Genomic DNA, 18,830 nt, shown 5'->3' on the forward strand with positions numbered 1-18,830 from the left:
GTGGGCTGCCCTTGGAGGAGTTCCTCGCCCCATCACTGCTGTCCCTCATGCCGCTGAGCGTACTCCGCCGTTGCCAATACGGAATGTCCCGTTCGATGCCATCAGTAATGGTGGGCGAGTCCCTACGAGAGTCCACAATAACAGCCCTAAGGCTTGAGCTGAAAGGACACGTTGCATCTGGTTTCCTGACAATCCCCGTGGCCTGTGAGAGTTCAAGAGTCAGTCTTCTGGGGTGAAAGAAAAAGCAGCTGTTTTGTAAGAAAGCTGAATTGAAGAGAAACATCTAATCTCAAAAGCACCCGTCCCTATAGGTATAGGGTACCTGAAGAACTTGCCTGGGGCTGTTAGACGGTTGGGTTTTGGTGGTTTTGGTTTTTTGCCTCCACTGCGGTGGCGAAGGCCAGGAGCGATCCACTGAAGCCGAGTGCCTGCGGGAAGGCTGTTTGTGAAGGAGAAAACCGCTCGAACTCCCGAGGAGCGGGGAAGGGCAGGCAAACAGCCGGCCTGCCCCCCTTCCTGGTACGCGCGGCGACTTCCTGACAACTCCGGCGAGTTGCAGAGGGTTGGAAGGTGTCCCGAAGGTGCCCGACCGGCAGCACCTGACCGTCGGAAGGACACCCGGGCAAAGGGCTCCCAGCCCCGCCGGGCCGGTCCCCCGGGAGCTGTGCTCCGCGGCCCCCCGCACCGCCCGCTGGGCTTCGGGAGCGCGGGCGGGAGGGAGAGAGGGACCGGCGAAGCCTCTCGTCGGGGCGCGGCCCGGGCGGGCTGAGGGGCGCCGGCGGGCGGCGGGGCTGGAGCAAGACACGGGAGGAGGCAGGGGGAGCCCCCGGGCCGGGCGCTGTGTCTTTAAAGGCCGGGGCCGGCTCTCAGCTCCCTCCCTCCTTCCCTCCCTCCTTCCTTCCTTCCATCCATCCCTCCTTCCCTCCCTCCCCCCGGCCCGGCGGCGCTGGGCGCCGGGAGGAGGCGCCTGCCGCTAACAAAAGTCTGCGGCGGCGGCTCTTTCTTTCCTCCCTCCCCGGGCAACAAGTGGCTGGTGGCGGCTTCCCGGGCGAGGCAGCAGCAGGACTGCGAGGAGGAGGAGGAAGGCGGAGCGGCGCTGAAGTACCGGAGGAGCCCCAGCGCCGGCGGCGGAGCCTGCGCCCGGGGGCCGTCCCGCCCGTCCCGCTTGTGGATTATAACCGGAGCCGCCTCCCCTGCCCTGACACCCCGGCTGGAAACCGGGGACGGCGCCCCCATACATCGCATTTTTGATTCTTTCACTATTTTTTCTTTTTTTTTTTAGAGTTTTTTTTTTTTTTTTGAGGGGGGAAGGGAGGGTGTCGGCCAACCCAGAAGAAGCGGGTGGAAGTTGCAGGGCTGCCTGGGACATGTCGCCGTAAAAACTCCCGGGGTTCCCCCTTCCCGCCCCCCCCCCCCCCCCCCATTCTCTTCCATCATCCGCTCAGCGCCCCGCGGTGAGAGATGCTGCGCGGCGGCGTAGGGAGGCGGCGGCGAGCATGAAGCCGGCAGGATGGGCGCGAACAATGGCAAGCAGTACGGCAGCGAGGGTGAGTCTGGGGGGAAAAGAGGGGTGCTGGGGCAACGACGGGGTCGCCACGGCTGGGGGGGGGGTGACCGGGCGAGAGGCGCCGCGGCGGGGTAACCCCGCCGCGGCGCCTCTCGCCCGGTCACCCCCCCCCCCCCCCCCGGGAACGGGGATACGGCCCACGGGCTCCCACTGCCCTGAGACCCTTAAAATACCCTTAATTATGTTTTGGGTTTGTTTTTTTTTTTTTTTCACTAGGTGGGAGGTAACCGCTGTCTCAATTCGCGATGTAGGGGCAGTGGCGTGGCTTAAAACGCGGAGGCGGCTCAGGGATTACGGCAGTGCAACTTTTTGCTAAAAACTTTTAGAGAGCTCTTTGTAATCCTTTTCTACTTGTCCTTATATCCCAGGATCCTTATATTATGCAGTATGGTATATGACTGCTTCCTGTCTGAACAGCAAAAAAAAAAAAATTAACCCCAGGAAAGAGGAGGGGGGGAGAGTTAATGTTCTCCAGCTGTTATCCATGGATTGTACTCCTGCAACTTCGCTTCAGTGAAACTTTAGTGGGTTTGGTTTTAGATATACAGGGCCTGATTCAATCGTGTGGAAACCTATTAGTCTCGCTGGAGTTGCATCAGGGATGAATTTTAGCTGCTTTGCTGCTGGTGTGAAGGACTACTGGGACAGTCAGCTGGTGTCGGGCAAACCGATGGCAAGTACAGAAAGTTTGTCTTCCCACCAGCTAGTTTTAAGCTTTCTTTAACGTTTAGCTGTCTTATACACGTCTTGCCTTCATAGTATTTAGGCAACTTAGGTAGTGTATATGTCTTCCTTTCATAGTATCAGGCAACTATATAGGATCACTACATTCCTCCCGCCCCCTTTTCTCTTTTTTTTTTGTTGAGGGCTTGTGGGTGGAGCGAGGGACATGGTCGTATGGTCTGTGCTCGATTCTCTGGGAGTCCAGAAAGCAATTGCCAAAGAATACACCTCTCTCACATCCAAAATATGCACGGAGATTGTGAAAAGGAAAGAAGAAAAACACCACTTCTTGAACGGGTTCTGCAGTTCCTTTTATTTATTGCCAAATGAGCTCTGCTTTCGGGGGATTTGAAGAAGTCGGAAGCTATTCCCGCTGAATTGGGGTTTAAGCTCACTTGATGCCATCACTAGAATAATTAATGCATAAATGATGTGAACCTGGAAGTTGCGATCAAAGCCTCTTTGGATTCCTCCCAAAAGGGGAAATCCTAGTTTTCCCCCAGAATTGAAAGGGTCAGTGTTTATTTTTCTCGTCACCTGCAAAAGTTATGTTGCCGAGCGGTGTTTAGCATGATGCATGGCTGCATCCCTGAGCTTTCCTATGGGTTCGGAGGAACACTTGCTTCAGTTAATGTACAGTTTTGTGGGAGGAGTGTGGTGGACACTGAGCCTTCTGCAGCCCTCAGTGAAGCAGAGCAGAGCTTTACTGTTCCAGAACTACCTGACAGGAAAAGGAGGTTGTTTGCAGCTAGGGTATTCCTAATTGATTCACCTCTTTCCTCCATACAGAGTGGACGCTGGATCCTGGGAGTGCAGCCTATGTATGGCAAATTAATCTTTGCAGTACAGACCATTACCTAAGCTGAGAAATAGATGGAATATCGGTTTAAAAATAAAAGAAAATAAAAGTAAATGAAATTCCCCAAATCCCGTGACCAAAACTTAGGTTTTTTCAATTTAGGTCACTTGTCCCATGCAACATTAGTGTGCTCATGGATCTGGGTTTCCTGGCAGCTTCCATGCATCGGCAATTACTGTGAAACTTGGAGAACCTCTTGATTGCTACTTTCTTTGTGGATGATACAGAGGAGCACAAATCTAAACCTGATAAAGGGAGGCCTTTTTGCATAAGCTACTGTGGCTTTTGGTGCCTTTGACAACTGAACTGCTTAACTACCATTAAAAGTTGCTTTTTAACAGTATGTGTTTGTGATCCCCGATAGAGGTGTAGTGCTCTGAGGAAACACCCAACTGCTGTGTGCTTTAAGAGCAACCTGAGTATCTGGGTTGACGTTCATAGAGGGTCATCTGTGGTTAGGTATGTGCTGCATAGTTTTCAGCACAGTGAGCTTTGCGGGCTAACGTTGTGCTATGGTATGCCATTTTAGGGGTGGAGAAAAGTGCCTTTCTTAGTTGAACTTCTTGAATGCTGTTTTCTCATTTGCTGCTTGCTAATATCTTAGGTGAGATTTTTTGGAAAGACAACTACAAATGACTTTTAAAATGGCTGTTGTTTTTCATGCGGCCTTCCCATCCATCCGCTGTGAAACTGCTGAACATCAGGAATTTGCCTGAATTTCTTCTCATAGCAAAGCTAAAGAGGTGCATTAGGGCAAGGATAACTCCTGCTCAAGACACCACTGCTAAACTACTGCATAACCTTTATTGTTAGGAAATTACGTTTTGCATTGATTGTTACATTGTTACACTTGTCAGGTCTAGCCAATTTTTGAAATTCACATATACCTTGTATATGTAGTAATCTCATGCAGCTGTCTAAGTGTTTGACACTGATGACATAAATAAAGGCAGTACAGTGTTGTTCATGTCTTTATTTGCTTGTCCAAGGCTTTATTGAACAGAATTTTATTGGAAGCTGCAATTGTCCTGTTAAGGTGGACAGGAGAGTTGGATGTTTGAAGCATCTAAGTTAGTTTACAGAGCCTGGTGAATAATTCCTGGCACCTTTGAGTATATCTGTTTTCCACAAATTTAATTTTCTAAGATTGGCTAAAACTTGCTCTAAACAAAGGTTAAATGCAATCAAAATTGCCTCTCTGAAAAATCATGTCATGCAGATGGGATATGAACACAACAGTCATTTAAAAAAATACAAAACAAAAAAAAACCCTGTATTACAACATACCAAATTTTGTCTACAGGAGTTTACCTCTTTTTAAGAGTAAATTATTAAATACAAATTTATTTTCCTAGTTTTAATTTGGCATTTAAAAATGTTTCTGTAAGTGAGGTGATTTCTGAAAGCCTGTTTACCTGGAAGAATATGGAGCTTGAGATTTCAGGCTTATCATAGTGTGCAGTAGATTCTGACTGAAGTGTTAGAACTTGAAGTTAGTCTTTCCGAATGTGTTCCAGCAGTCGTGTGAATAGCATGACAGAAGGTAATAGATCACTGGAGGAAGAAATCTATTTGTTCATGGAGCAGTTCTTGAAAGACTTGCACCCACGCAATGGAAATGTATCATCAGTTACCCTAGCAAGAGCACTTATTGTTGTCCTTCACTTTCTTGCCTTAAGGATAAATCATCCACCTCTCTGTCATTGATTTAGGTCTTTGCTTGCTTTTTAAATAAGTGGAAGCATGCCTACCTCATGTCTGATAGCTTCTGCAACAACACGCTGCTCCTTTTGCTATCAAAACCCAGGGGTTTTGTTCACGGAACTTTGTTAAAATGTATTGCTGAAGAGAATTGCAGCTGACCAAACAAGACACGACTCATTGTCACAGATGAGGAGGCTGAACTGATGTATGTCGCTCTTTCACTATTGCCAAGTGGATTAGACACCTAAGCAGCTGCTGTTCATACCTTGCTGCACGCCATCTCCGTAACAGTTCTGCGCAGAGTACCCTTACGTGTGCTGGGCACGAGCCTTGGTGGGGGCTGGCAATAGAGCCTGCTGTTGGAGGGGGGAGCAGCTGACATCTACCCACTTTCTTTGGGAGAAGGTGACTGCATGCTGTCCCTCTTGCCACCTGAGATTCTTTTGCATCCATAGGGTGAGGGGGAGGGCTTTAAAATCAAAGGTTTGTTTTTTGTAAGGAAATTGACTCTGTGACATGAACCAGCAGAACAATCTGTGTTCTTATACAGTAAAGGAAGCTGTGGCATTGGGGTGGAGTGGCTGCTTTGTAAAATAACCATAAATTTTCAGCATTTGACTTCTTCATTGAATTGTGAGACTTGGGAACCAGTCAAATTTGAGAACAGCTAAATAACAGTATAACATTTTGACAATACCAATGTTCAGACCTTATGAAGGGATGTCTTTTTAATGAGTCAACTCTCCGGATTGCTGCAGTTGTTAATAAAATTTCCTGCTCCTTCTCCTTCCAGAGGATGGTCTAGAGAGGGTTGGTGGCAGTGCCTAGCAGCTCCAGTTGATCTGCTAAAATGCTTCATGAAAGACGTGGTACGACACAGGAGCCTGGTGCCGGGGAGAATAGAGGATGGCAAGGGAGACAGAGATGAAATGGCAGCTTAGGCAATGAATTCTACATCCTTCCTGTATCAAAAGCCCTGCTGACAAACTATTTTTCTTTTTGAATCCAAATATTTAATTTGGGAAGATTTAAATGGAAATTCTTTAACTCAGTTCTGGTTTTGAAAATGTTCCTTCTCTAAGTGGAGGGAGAATTCCTGTATAGGTAGATCCCAGTGTCCTGCTGGTGTAAGCACCAGTACAGAAACCTGCCTGTGTCACATGATATAGTTGCCACAAAACACAGGCAACATGGTTCACGAAGGTGGCTTTAATGATGATGACGTGTGAGCTGGTGTATGGTAGGTGAAGCTTGCTAGGGATTGCCGGCGTATAGCACTGTGGTGAAATAGGTCAGTCTGTGTTTGTTGCCCTGAGTAGGCTACTCTCTTAAATCCCTCCCTTCAGCAGGGGGAAATGGTTAAGGTCTGCTTTACAGACCTAAGACTTCACACTTCTCTTGTGAAGCTACTGTTGGACACAGTAACTCCTTCCGAATGCTGCCCTTGATTAGATCCCTGCGAATTCAGTGATGGCAAGTGTTCTGACACGCCAGACATTGTGTGTGGAAATCTTTTAAATCCAAAAGTTCTATTATTCAGGGCCAATATACTTTTGTATATGTTAGGATTTGTTTCCCCACAAAGTGTTGGTAGATCAACTTCACGTGCAGTGTTTGTCAGGTCTGAAAAGCAGTACAACATGGTGATCTTGCACTAGAGAAATGGTATTACTGATGGGTAAGCTATTTTGTCTAGAGAGTCAAATCAGAATAGTATATCAGTGGTTGATACTGGTTGTTAGAATCTGTGGAGTCTCACAGGATATTTTAGTGGGTGTAATGGAATGGAAAAGAGAGTAAATTAGCTTTTATTGAATTATTTAATTACAGAATTATGATATCCTCCCTCCCCCCAGGGTATCTTCTCTGTGCACTACCTCGTCAACAGCCAGGGCAGTTTTTTATTCTCTCTCTGCCACACCCCCCCCCCGCCCCATGGGATTCCCAGAATCAAGTGGAGAGTTTTATCAAGTTAAGTACTAAACGATTCCTAGGCCGGGCAGTTTATTTGCACTTTGTTTTGATGTCTGAGTTGCATTTATGCATTACTATCTGATGTGTTAAACATGCTCTTCAGCATATAGCTTTTACCAGCGTCTGTCTTTCTGTTCTGATCCTTTCTCAGGTGATCTGTTGGTATAACGGATCTTGTTCTTCCTGGAGAAGTCTTTTTGTCCTGGTTTGGCTGGCCTTCTCTCGCACACCTCCCCAGTGCATAATAGCTGCAACTGAACCTTAACACCCTCCGTAGGACTACTGTAAATATTATGGTGCTGCTCAATGGCACTTTCTGCCTTGTGCTTACTTATGCGATCGTGTTCTGCTTTCTGGTGCTCGGCCAGGGTTGGTTCTTGCATTTTTCCTGTAGCTGTGTTTCACTCTGCTGCATTCAGGGAGTTGAGACATGCCTCTTAACAGCCAGACTTAGACAGGAAAGATAGCAACGTTCAAAATGTCAATCCTTCAAACAATGTTGATTTTAAAAGTGAATTTGCATTGACAGTGGCCAACTGCTGCAAAGCAAAAGTAACTTTTATAAATGCTGCTTATGATAGTCTTTTTTTTTTTTTTAATGTAACTTTCAACTGAGTGATGCAAAAGGATTGTGTGTGTGTTTACTCAATTTGTCTCCAAAAAGTAAATTTACCCTAAGCACAGTGCTTATGTTGCTTGTTGTCCAGATCACATGGCAGGGGCAGGAGGAGGGTCAGATACTGTATTCAGCTGAGCTGCTGTGCAGCTTTCAGTTTCTCATAATACAGTATTTTTATTTCTTAAAAAAAACCCAAACCAACCAACCCCCCCCCCCCCACCCCAACAAAAAACCCAAAACAAACAAAAAAAAAACCCAAACCCCCAAAACTGCCTGTGTGTGTATGCAGGCATGTATGTGGCATACACACACAAAGTAATAGATTTGTGGGGAATTTAGTCTTGAAAGTTGTTAATGTTATCTGTAGCTTTCTAGAAAGTAACTTAGTGGCTCACGTGCGTGTTATTAAATAAAATATTACTTGTTTCACCAAGTGCTTATGGGGCAAGGTAGAGTCGCTTTTATTTTATTATTATTTTGTTAATAGATATAAGCTAACTAACTGTACTTTAGGGAGTTAGCCTTGGCTTGGCTTCAGCCCAGTGCAAAAGTAACTGGATGCTCCCTCTTCTGTACATTTTATTTTAATAAAAAAAAAAAGGCACCCAAACACAACAAAACCCAAATAAGCAAAAAAAAAACCAACAAACCCACACACAGGAAAAACAAACCCCGAAGTTACCCACTCCCCAGAGGCAGGGAGGAAATAAGATTGCTTTGGTAACTTTCCTAAACTGAAACTGTATTTTTTGTTTTCTTGAAAGAAAGTCCTTCTACCAAGCTGGACTCATAAAATCCAAGCTGAAGTTGATACTGTATCATTACTTGTGGGAAAAACATCAACAAGTATTCAGGATTGGCTGCATGGTTTTAAGTCTAAATGGCTAACCCCAAAAATCTCCTCAGCAAACTTTGTTTTCTGGTGTTTTCAGTCCTTTGGCTACTTCTGGATTCCTCACTTCTGCAAACAATTCCTAACTAGGAATTGGTTTACTTCTTTGTGGGTCATGTTTGTGTTAGGAAAGTGATTGGCAGAAGGCAGTGGATGGCACTTGAAGGCTGAAATGCACGAGTGGTTTATTTCTGCTCCTTGTTTTGTAGTCAGCTATGTCTATATTCCTTAATACAGGATGTGTGCTTTACTACATTAGGACAGCTATTTCATTAAGGAGTAAAAACCTTCAAAACTTGAAAAATGGGTGGTGAGCTGTCGGTAGAATCTGTTCCTTGTTCATAAGGAAAAGGAACGTGACATTTTCTAGGAACATGGATGCACAAGTTGTGGCTGGATAGACATGCTGCGGGACTCTTGCTGAAGAAACATTTCGGTTGAGTACTAGTAGTCTTGTAGCTGACCTCGGCAGGGAAAAGCTATCAGTTCTGTCTGATCATATCCCTCACTTAATTCCAAATTTACCTGTGTGCTTTCTAGCATAGACATCACATTAAGGACAGTTTTATGCAAGAACTCCATGGAGGAGTTGAAGCACAGAGGAGGTGCTATCATCTTGATGTTATGCTGTAGGTCATTAAAGAAGTCCCTGGTACCCTAGATCACACCTCTTACATGCTTGCCACGGTGGTGTCTGTATCTGTGGTGTCTCCATAGAGAAGGAAAGTTCAACAGGGGCCATGGCAGTTCATCTCAAGAAATTAGTACGGTCTGTGTGTTGACCAAAGTAAGGGTCTTCACTCCAAGAAGCTCTAAAGCAAAAACCAGACAGGACTAACTGTGCTGAGCAGAGAAATGCTCCCATATATCCCACACATGGAGGTGTGAAGAAGTGCTGTTGTGATTGTGTTAGGCTGAATTGCAGGAGACCCTGGAATAGGCACAAACAGTTTCAAGTACCGCTTTAAAGGAAAGGCTTGAGTTGGCTGTGTTTGAACAGATATGTAAGGAAAACGCTCCAACTCTCTGCCAGTATCCAAAGTCAACAAAAGTAATTTCTTGGCAAAGCAGGTGTCTTCACCCTACACACTTTCATGACCTCTGTGTTAAACAAGTAAATGGGGAAAAAATTGCTCGGTGGTTTATTTTTTTCTTTCCTTTTTCTATATGCATTTCCACAACTCCACCAAGTTGAAACCCTTGTTGTAAGACTACCTGTTCATGCAAATGGATGTTTAACACACATGTCTTTATTTAACTGAACTGGGTAATTACTGTAGGCATCTGCATGGCCTTGGGAATCTTTTTCCTTCCGGTGCTCTACAGCAGTGTTTGCTGGAAGTGCAACCCCAGGTTTCATTTATATGCATGGGCTTTTAAACAGAGGAATCTGAAGTGGCATATCAATTATTGCACTGATTTTCAGTGGATCTCTGCTCAGTGGGAAGGGTTTGTTTTCTAACACATCTGTTTTCAGACTTGAGATGTGAAAATGCATAACCTACAGCAACTTGCATTCAGAAATAGGTGGCATAGTTACTCTCCTGAGCTGAAGAGTCATGCAGTCAGGCTTACGTTGTAGTCAAATCCTTGCTTCGGTAGTGTGTATGGTAGTGTAGTATTTAACCTGGAGCTCTGTATCCAGGCAGGCTGTGTTAGTAAACCCTTCCAAAGACCCTTCTTGGAGTGAAGAGAGAAACAGGAAGCTCTCTTTCATGCCCATGTTTTGAATCAGGAAATTCCTGTCTACAACACATAAATTTGTCATATCAACATCTTAAATCATGTGACACACTTCTTTCTCGGGGATTTGTGTACAAATGTGCATAATAATAGCTGCAGTCTTCTCAAACAGTGTACTAGCTTGGAGGAAGGTGTTTTAATGCTCTTTTCAGTGAATCTACTTTAAAAATAATCTTCCTCAATTTCCTTCTTTGTTCCTGTAAAAACACTAATGAAACTTGCAGATGATTTTATAAAAGGAGCAGTTACGAGGTCAGATGTCGTTGGTTGGTTGGTTCTTTTATTTTTTTAAGAAAGAAAAGAAAAAGGAGAAGCCAGAAACATTGGCATAATATCAATGATAGTTAACTAGGAAGAAGCCCTTTTGATCAAGAGTCATGCAGGCTTGTTTGACAGTGAAGGGGGAATTTGGATCAAGTCTAGTTGTCACATTACAAGTGTGATCTTGTCAGTTCGTGGGGAGCTCAGACTTTTTTTGCTTGTATGACTGCATGCATTGTGGAGAAGCAGGCCGTCTATTTAAGGCTCTGATATTAGTTTGTTGCCAGATTGCACACAATACTCTTTCTGCCTAAGTGTGACTGCATGGAATAGAAGAACTTGGAGAGTTTTTTTCCTTAAATTGTGTAATAATTACTTAAAGTAGTAGTATTTCATTTAAATCCTATCCTTGAGAGCTAGTAAAACTATCGTGGGAACTGACAAACAGAAAGTGCATGTATCTGAGAGTTTCTTACAGTGTTCGTGGCTCTTATGAAATATGTTGTTGTTTTTGTCATTGGCGCAATGATGGTAGTACTTGATCTAGCTCACTACTGGAGTAACAGAAGTACTGAACAGATCATCTTTTATATAGTACCTAGTAAAACACATTTCTGTTCTCTGTATTCCATTTGCCTTTTCTCTGACAGTTTGTAAGGAAGTTGCTTGTGGCATCAACATAACTTTTTTTTTTTTTAAACTGAGATGATGGAAACAATAAGCTATTCCTGAAATATGTGGTGAAAATTGTTGATATTATACTACTACGAGTCATGCTTTTAGAATTCTTGGAACCTTAGGATTTACTAAAGGAGGTATAAATAAAAACCTCAGAGCAGAAGGATTTCAATTCTAGTTAGCCATACTAGCATTATGTTGAAACTAACAATATGCTCTTGTATGTCAAGAAGATCTAGTAGCTGACCTTCCTCCTTGAGTTCATGTTTGATTGTACTCTTTTGTAGCCAACAAGCTTGAAGGCCCTCATCTGTTTTTAGCAGGGCTTGAGAACGTAGGTGCTCTTACTGCAGAGCCTCTTGCTGAGGAATTGCTCTCTTGTTTTGCAATATTTGACTGTTAGTGGAGATCCATACAGGCCGTAAAATTATATTAGGACATTTTCCAATCAACTCCTGGCTATATCTTAATGTCTACTTTAAAGCCTGAAGTATACAAACTTGCAGATTGGAAGTGACACCTCTGGAGCCAACCCACTGCTCAAAACAGAGTTGGCTAGAGCAGGTTGCCCAGAGCCATGTGCAGTCAGATTTCTGAGCACCCTCAAAGATGGAGACATTACAACATCGCTGGACAGCCTATTCCCGTGCTTGGTCACCTGTAGATTTAAAGAAAGAAAGAAAAAAAGTTGCTTTATTAAGTTTAAATCAAAGTGGTTGCATTTCAGTTTGTGCCCATTCCCTCTTTTCTGTTCACTGGCTGTCACTGAAAAGAGTCTGGTTCTGTCTTCCTTACTCCCCTGTCTTTCCCCCTGCAGGTCTTTATACACATTGATAAGATTACCCCTTGAGGCCTCTTTTCTCCAGGGTAAATTCTCCCACCTCTCTAAGCCTCTCCTTGTGCGTCAGATGCTCCAATCCCTTTATCACCTTTATGGCACTTTACTGGAGCCTCTGAATGTCCATGTCTCTCTTGTATGGAGGAGCCCATACCTGGACCAGCATTCCAGATGCAGCCTCACCATTGCTGAGTAGAGGGGAAAGATTGACTGTCTCAATCTGCCAGCAATGCAGGCTGGGATACTGTTGACCTTCTTTGTTGCAAGGGCATATTGCTGGCTCTTGTTCAAATTGATGTCCACCAGAACCCCTAGATCCTTTCCTGCCAAGCTGCTTTCCAGCTGGTTATACCTCCCAAGCTGCAGGACTCTGCTTTTCTTTTTCTGTTGAACTATCTTCCTGAGTTTCTTGTTGGCCTATTTGTCAGCCTGTTGAGGTCCATCTGAATGGCAGCAACCCCTTGGTGTATCGGCCACTCCTCCCCGTTTTGTATCATCTGAGAACTTGTTAAGGGCACACTCTGTCCCATCATCCAGGCCACCACTAGTGATGGGTCCAGGTGCACTTCATGCTGCTGATCACAACAACTTGAGCCTAGCAGGTTAGTCAGTTTTCAGTTTGCCTCACTGTCTATTTAACTAGTCTGTACTTCTTCAGTTTGTCTATGAAGGTGCTATGGGAAACAGAGCTGGAAAGTCTTACTGAAGTCAGGATAAACCACATCTGTATTCCCCTCATCCACTGAGCCAGTTGTTTCATTGTTGATGTCTATCAGGTTGGTCAGGTATGACTTCCATTTATAAATCCACAATAATGACTCCTTGTCACCTTCTTGGCTTGGAAATGTTTTCCAGGAAGCTTTGTCACTTTTCCGAGGTGACACTGACCAGCTTGTGGCTCCCTAGGTTGTCCTCCCTGCCCTTCCTGAAGATAGGGATGATTCTTGCTTTCATCCAGTCCTCAGGAACCTCTCCTGATTGGCATGACCTTTTGAAGAAAATTGACAGTGACCTTGCCATGGCATTGGCCAAATCACTCAGCCCTCAGAAGTGCATCCCATCAGGTCTCATGGATTTGTGTCTGTCCTGTTTGTTTAAGTGGTCCCTAACTTGATCCTCCTGTACTTCTACTGGTTACGTATGTTTACAAAAGGTACTACCAGGCTTTCAAAAGCAAGAGTTCAACTGTAGCAAGCTCTGGCAACTGTTAAGGCTGTCTTACAGTAGTCGAGTATCTCTAAACAGCGCTCTGTAAACTTCTGTCTACAGCTGGTTTGGAGTTTTTCAGGTATAATTTTTTTACCATATATAATTAAGTTTAAAGAAAAGAAAGTCTTTATTTCCACTGTATAAGGAAACTCACACTTTCTCAATGAATATGCTTTCTCTTGGCAGAGAACAGATAAAATAGAAGAATCCTCCTAAGAGTTGTGGTGGTAGAATCTGGCTCTGGGGTTTTTGTTGTTGTTTTTTTTTGTGTGTGTGGTGGTGTTGCTGTTCCTGGCAGGATAAACACTCTGTGCTTTTACAAAAAGCTTCTTCAACAGAATTTTGCTTGTTTCAGAAGGAAGAAACAGCTAGTCCAGGATCACAATTTTTTTTTCTCTCCTAGAAAATGAAGATTGTTTCTTCGACTAATGAAGATGTTATACTTGTATTAGTCATAGTAGGAGATAATTTCTGCAGTTTACAAGTTGATGTAGCCATGACTGGTAAAAATACTTGACAGTAATTCATATATTGGTGGTTAAAAATTTGCTTCTTTCCACATATTCTAGAATTGGATCAAAAAGGATTTAAATCCCCCATTTAAATTATGGTGCAAGGAGTAAGTTAATATCCAAGTTTAGAAGATACAGCTTATTTTTCATAGGTGAAATACTGAAATACGATTGCCTTGAATTTTTTTTTTCCTTTTCAGAAGAAAATTTATTACCAGATGACACAGTTTTTAGTGCTCTAAAGTGTTGGTAGGTCTTTCCCAGTTTAGAATCTTCTATATAAAACTGAAGCCTTGTACAGCTCAATGTGGTTTGGGTATTGCTATGTGTTATGCTACTCAGCAATGGAATTCACGTTTTGGTTTTAGTACTGAAAAGCTACCTTAGGGTTAGTTCATTTGTTAACATTATCTATTCCTTTAACATTTGTTCTGTGTGGGAGAGGGGGTAACTTTTGAGCAAGATGAAAGGTTTTAACACTGTGTTTTAGTCTTTAAGCCCTGTGGCTTAATCAGGTCTATGAAAGATCAGAACTATATCCACAGTTCCTGAATTAAAATGGTCAAACATGAAAGATTTTAGGGGAGGGGTGAATATTTTAAAAACAGATTTTTCTTTCCGTTTTTATGTATAGACTGTACATCATAGTCCTGTATGAAAGTTTTCTTTGGCAATCATTGGGCACGAGCAGAATATTTTGCTAATGTCTTCATTTCTCTTGGGAAATTACTGCTCTGTATTCCCCTGTGGGTGTACCTTTTGTTGCACTGTGTGGTTGTCTGTATGGGGAAACACATGAATGCTTGTTGTGGGTATTTATTTTTCTTGCCAGGAACTGCTGGAACAAAGGTGAATGTGAAACTTCCTCTCCCTCAAACAATTACTAATTTTTCCTGCTTTGACTCTGGTTTCTCATATCTGAGAAATCATCCAACTGTGAATGGTCTTACAGGTTTATCAAGAGGTAGCACAGGAATTGTGAGTAAGGGGAAGGGTTAGTTTCTGATTGGTGGTCCAGGAATTGATTGAAAAATTGAGTTTTGATTTAGGGCTTTGGTAATGATGTCATTCACTTCTCACTGTAAAACTACATATTATGTCAAGCTGTATTTCTGTCTGAGAGAGCTGAACAGGAATGACTGCCCAGCATCTTAAAAATTGTACGTGTTTCTCTAGTTGTGGGTCAGGTAATAAGGTGGAATTGAACCACCCTGTTGCTTAACATTTTTGAGTTGTCAGCAGTTGGACAAGTGGATGTTGCAGACCTGTTCCTTTCTAGGTTTCTTGCTTTCATTTTGCCAGGCCTCATTTTTCTATAGAAAATAAATTCATGCCCTTCTGTGGATAAGATCTGCTTTCCCCTGCTGTGTCCTTCACTGAAGTGTAGAGTTTCTTCATTAAGTCCCTACATGAGCAAAAACATTCCTGGAAAGTGAAGTTTGGCTTCCACAGGATTAGAATCTAAACCAGAACAAGTCTAGCCAGACACAGGAGCCTTTCACGCAGCTGAGTTGGCTGTTAGTGGTTGTGTGGTTTGTCTGTTTGTGCCTTTTAAGCACCAATTAATCTTACCTGCGTTTTCCTCAATTTTCTTCCTAACTGAGGTACTGGCACGTGGCTGAAAGGAATGTGGTAGGTAGGACACTGAGCCTGGCACTTTTGTGAATTGAGTCATACTTGTCACTGCCTCGTTTCTAACTCTAGCCATCCATGGTTTTGAGGAAATGTCAGACAAATTGTGAAGGATTCTGAAAATTTAGGAGTTTTTTTTTCGAGCCAAGGCCAGGTCTCTAACTATGCACTTGAGAGAAAAAGAATCCTCACACAATCTTGCTTTAACCCTGTAGATGCTGGCTTATGGGTAGCAAGTGGAGTGTGGACGAAAGCACTGCATGATCAGTAGCATTTATTATTCAAGGTTTTTTTGAGTTGAACAAATCCAGTATTTACCAAGGGCTGAAAGTGGTGGTACTTGGCTGATGGGCAGCCCTGTGAAGAGACCCCTCAAGTCTGCTGGCTCATACTCAAAAGCAACTGTTCTGTGCAAGATGAGTCCTTTATCTCACATGGTAAAGTCTTTCAGTAGGTAGCATTCCCCAGGAATCATGAACTCAAGTCTAGTACAAAACCACTTTGTAACAAATAGAATAGATCAAGGTCACATAGGTGTGAGGTAATCTAGTCTTGTAGCCCTAGATGGCTGATGAGGAAGGCCGTTTCATGTACCCAGGTAAGGAAGGGCAGGGTAAGGAAAAGAGTGGTGCCTCTGGAGTTCCTCAGACTTTCACACAAATCCTTAACTAGTAGGCAGCATGACTGCACTTAAGCAAGTATACTGTGTTTTATTTTCAGTTTTACATGACAAACTTGCTTTTGGTCTTTGTGTTTGTAACCTGTAGCAGTGTTGGAGGTGCAGAATGAACAATGGGAGAGCTCAAGGGCAAATGCAAAGAACTCTCAGGGTGTTAGTTTGATTTCTAATCCACTTTGATTTAGCATACTCTCCAGAAACTGTATGAAGATGGTGCAATGATGCTCTGTGATATCTTTGCACTCAGCTTTTTTTCCAACTGTACCTTAAGCTCCCTACCATCTCTCTAGGGCTTTACCTTTCCACAGGAGGAAAAAGGACACACAGTTTCTTCTTCATAGCTCTTGCAGGTGCTATACTTCACCTGGTTGGGATTTGATCTGTTTGAGGTTCTGTAGTGTCCAATGAAAAATCTTTTTGTTATGAGCAGGAACTGCTGCTGTCCCTTTTCCATCCTCATAGGTTTGGATGTCCATTACCAATACGGATTATTGCTACTTGAATCAAGTAGGGTTGTAGGATAATTGGGCACTGCTCTTTAGTTGGCAGCAGTGGCTGTCAGAACTAAGACTAACAAGACTGTTCCACCTCCTCTCCTCATTTAAAAATGGCAGGTACTCTCAGTTGATTTGAAGATGACTCCTTCCCAGCACTTATTGCACTGTAACAACATATGCTGTTCCAATGTGAGGATTTTTGTGCAAAACTTTCTTTGCTATAGACTTGACAATAGGAGGTTTCAGAAAAAAAAATTCAGTGTACTCTCAACTACATATTCTAGCGTCTTGAGGCTTGCAGCTAAAAGCAGAAGGAGGTGGAGTTGCAGTGGAAAGGTGTGTTTATGCAAAAGATTAAGAGAAAAATCTTCCCTGGGCTATACAAAAGATGTTTAGCAGGTACCCAGTAGAAACTTCTCTTAAATTAATAAAAATCACACTTTGAATGAATGCCTTACAGATAGTAGGTCAATCTGTTTCACTAGTGAATCATCTAGTGAACTGACGTGTTTCTGGTATTAACTATATGCGTGTGTGTTTGGATGACAGAAAATGATGGAAGCAAATTACATGAAGCATTTGTTCTCTGCTGTTCTCTTCTACAGCAACATCAAAATTGAATTTGCTTCAGCTTTGAGAAAGGGACCTGATCTCATGTTTGGCTGATCTTATTGCCTCTGGAACGAGAACTGCTCTTTTAAAATGGTTGTTTTTTAAAATCAGGACTTAATACCCTTTTTTAAAATAATCCTTCATGATGCAGCCATAAAAAAGTAAAAAAAAAAAAAGAAAAAGCCAAAGAAACAACAACAAAAAACAAAACCCACCCCAAAACAAAACAAAAACCCTTACTATGCTATATTCTTACATTTGGGATTTGAGTTTGCCTGCCAGACAGCTGAAGTCCTGTGTTAGTGATACCAGGTTTGCAACATGAGTACGAAGTTTTGGACTTCTGCAAAGCTGTATAATGAGAATAGAAATACCTGAACAACAAAATTCTTTAGGAAACTGGCCTTAAAATTTTAAGCTCCCTAAGGTCATTATATATAATAGAGGTGTCGTGTATTTGCACTGTGAAGCATTGATATTCTGGCCTTTCAGTTTAACAATATAGTGTATTTAAAAAAAAAACACCCCTGTGTTCACAACTTGCTTCAAGCCCCTATTTCTTCTTAGTATATGTTCTAAGTTAACAGAATTACTAAAATTTTAAGCTCTAGAATTCCAGTAAGAATCCTCAAATTAGTTTTCGGTCTGGTTTCAGCAAAATAGCTTTGCTGAGTTAAGGCTGAGAATACAGTTTTCAGTGTTCTGTGATCAGCACTGATTTTTATGATCTAAAATGGATGGATTATTTCTGAAATACTTCATTTGAGTAATGGAACAGTATTATTATTACATTATTTTATTAAGATGCAATATTCTGGTAAGGACAGTGAAATGTACAAAGTTGTGCCTTAAGAAAAAAATGCAAACAACCCAGCACAAACGATACGAAAAAGAAATGTGTTAAGGAGGTTGGAAACCAGACTCACTGTGCTTTTCTTGAGACTGTCTAGCACACACCAGTTACATAGGAAAGTCATTAAATCCTGGTTATCAGCTGAGTCCTGAAAATTCTAGTTGCCGGCAGACCAGAAACCAACTAATTGCATTTTTCATAAACAGTTTACCATAATATTTTCGTAGCTTCAGGAAAGAAGGAAAGGAACAGGTTTGCCCTCTGACTTTTTTTTCTGAGACTGAGAAACAAAGAAACTGTGCTAAAATCTGTACTCTTCAACAGATGCATGCGTCTTCAACTTTGACAGGTTTTGTGTAGGTGGTGTTCATTTTACCAGTGTCATCTGCTTCTTTTAAATAAGTTTATATCCACACACACCCTTTCCCGGTATTAAAAGTTTTAGCAGTACCTTTATTAAAAGCAGAATGTGATTTGTATATGACTGTATTCAATATATACAAACAATGCTAACACTAATGCTTTGTGTTAATATATATTAATATAGCGCATAATATATATTAATGTAGTGCACTGAATTGAGCCAGTGAAATGCGACAATCGTAGTCTCTCTTTTTTGTCTTAATAGGACTATCCTTTTTGGAATGTTGGGGAATTAAAGTTCTCTTGTTGATGTAATATGTTCTTAGTTTGCTGCTTTTCTGGTGAGGATGAGGTGAGACACCAGATGCATTAAGCTGGGTATTCTGTGACTTCTTGGTGGGATGTTCTGTGATGGGAGGAGACAGGGGTACTGCATCTGAGCAGTGGCAGAGTAACTCCTATAAAGTGGAGAGCTTTAATGTGCAATCATAACTTTTGTGAACTTAAACAAATTTGTTGCTCTCTTCCATCTACTAAAGGACTGACTTACCTTTCTCAATAGGTAAAAAGAACTTAATATTATCTTTACTGTGCAGCCATAGTCCAAGAGACCTC

General features: G+C 42.6%; 1 protein-coding gene across 1 annotated transcript in view; it reads left to right on the forward strand.

The window, feature by feature from the left end:
• The first annotated feature begins 819 nt into the window (after positions 1-819).
• FBXL7 (F-box and leucine rich repeat protein 7) overlaps positions 820-18,830 on the forward strand; it is a 190,752-nt gene continuing 172,741 nt past the window's right edge. The window contains exon 1 of the mRNA XM_064443408.1: positions 820-1,547. Within this exon, the coding sequence (XP_064299478.1) occupies positions 1,511-1,547 (37 nt within the window). The 5' untranslated portion in view covers positions 820-1,510. The remainder of the gene's footprint in view (positions 1,548-18,830) is intronic.

This window comes from Phalacrocorax carbo, chromosome 2 (genome assembly GCF_963921805.1).
Source record: "Phalacrocorax carbo chromosome 2, bPhaCar2.1, whole genome shotgun sequence".
NCBI lineage: Eukaryota > Metazoa > Chordata > Aves > Suliformes > Phalacrocoracidae > Phalacrocorax > Phalacrocorax carbo.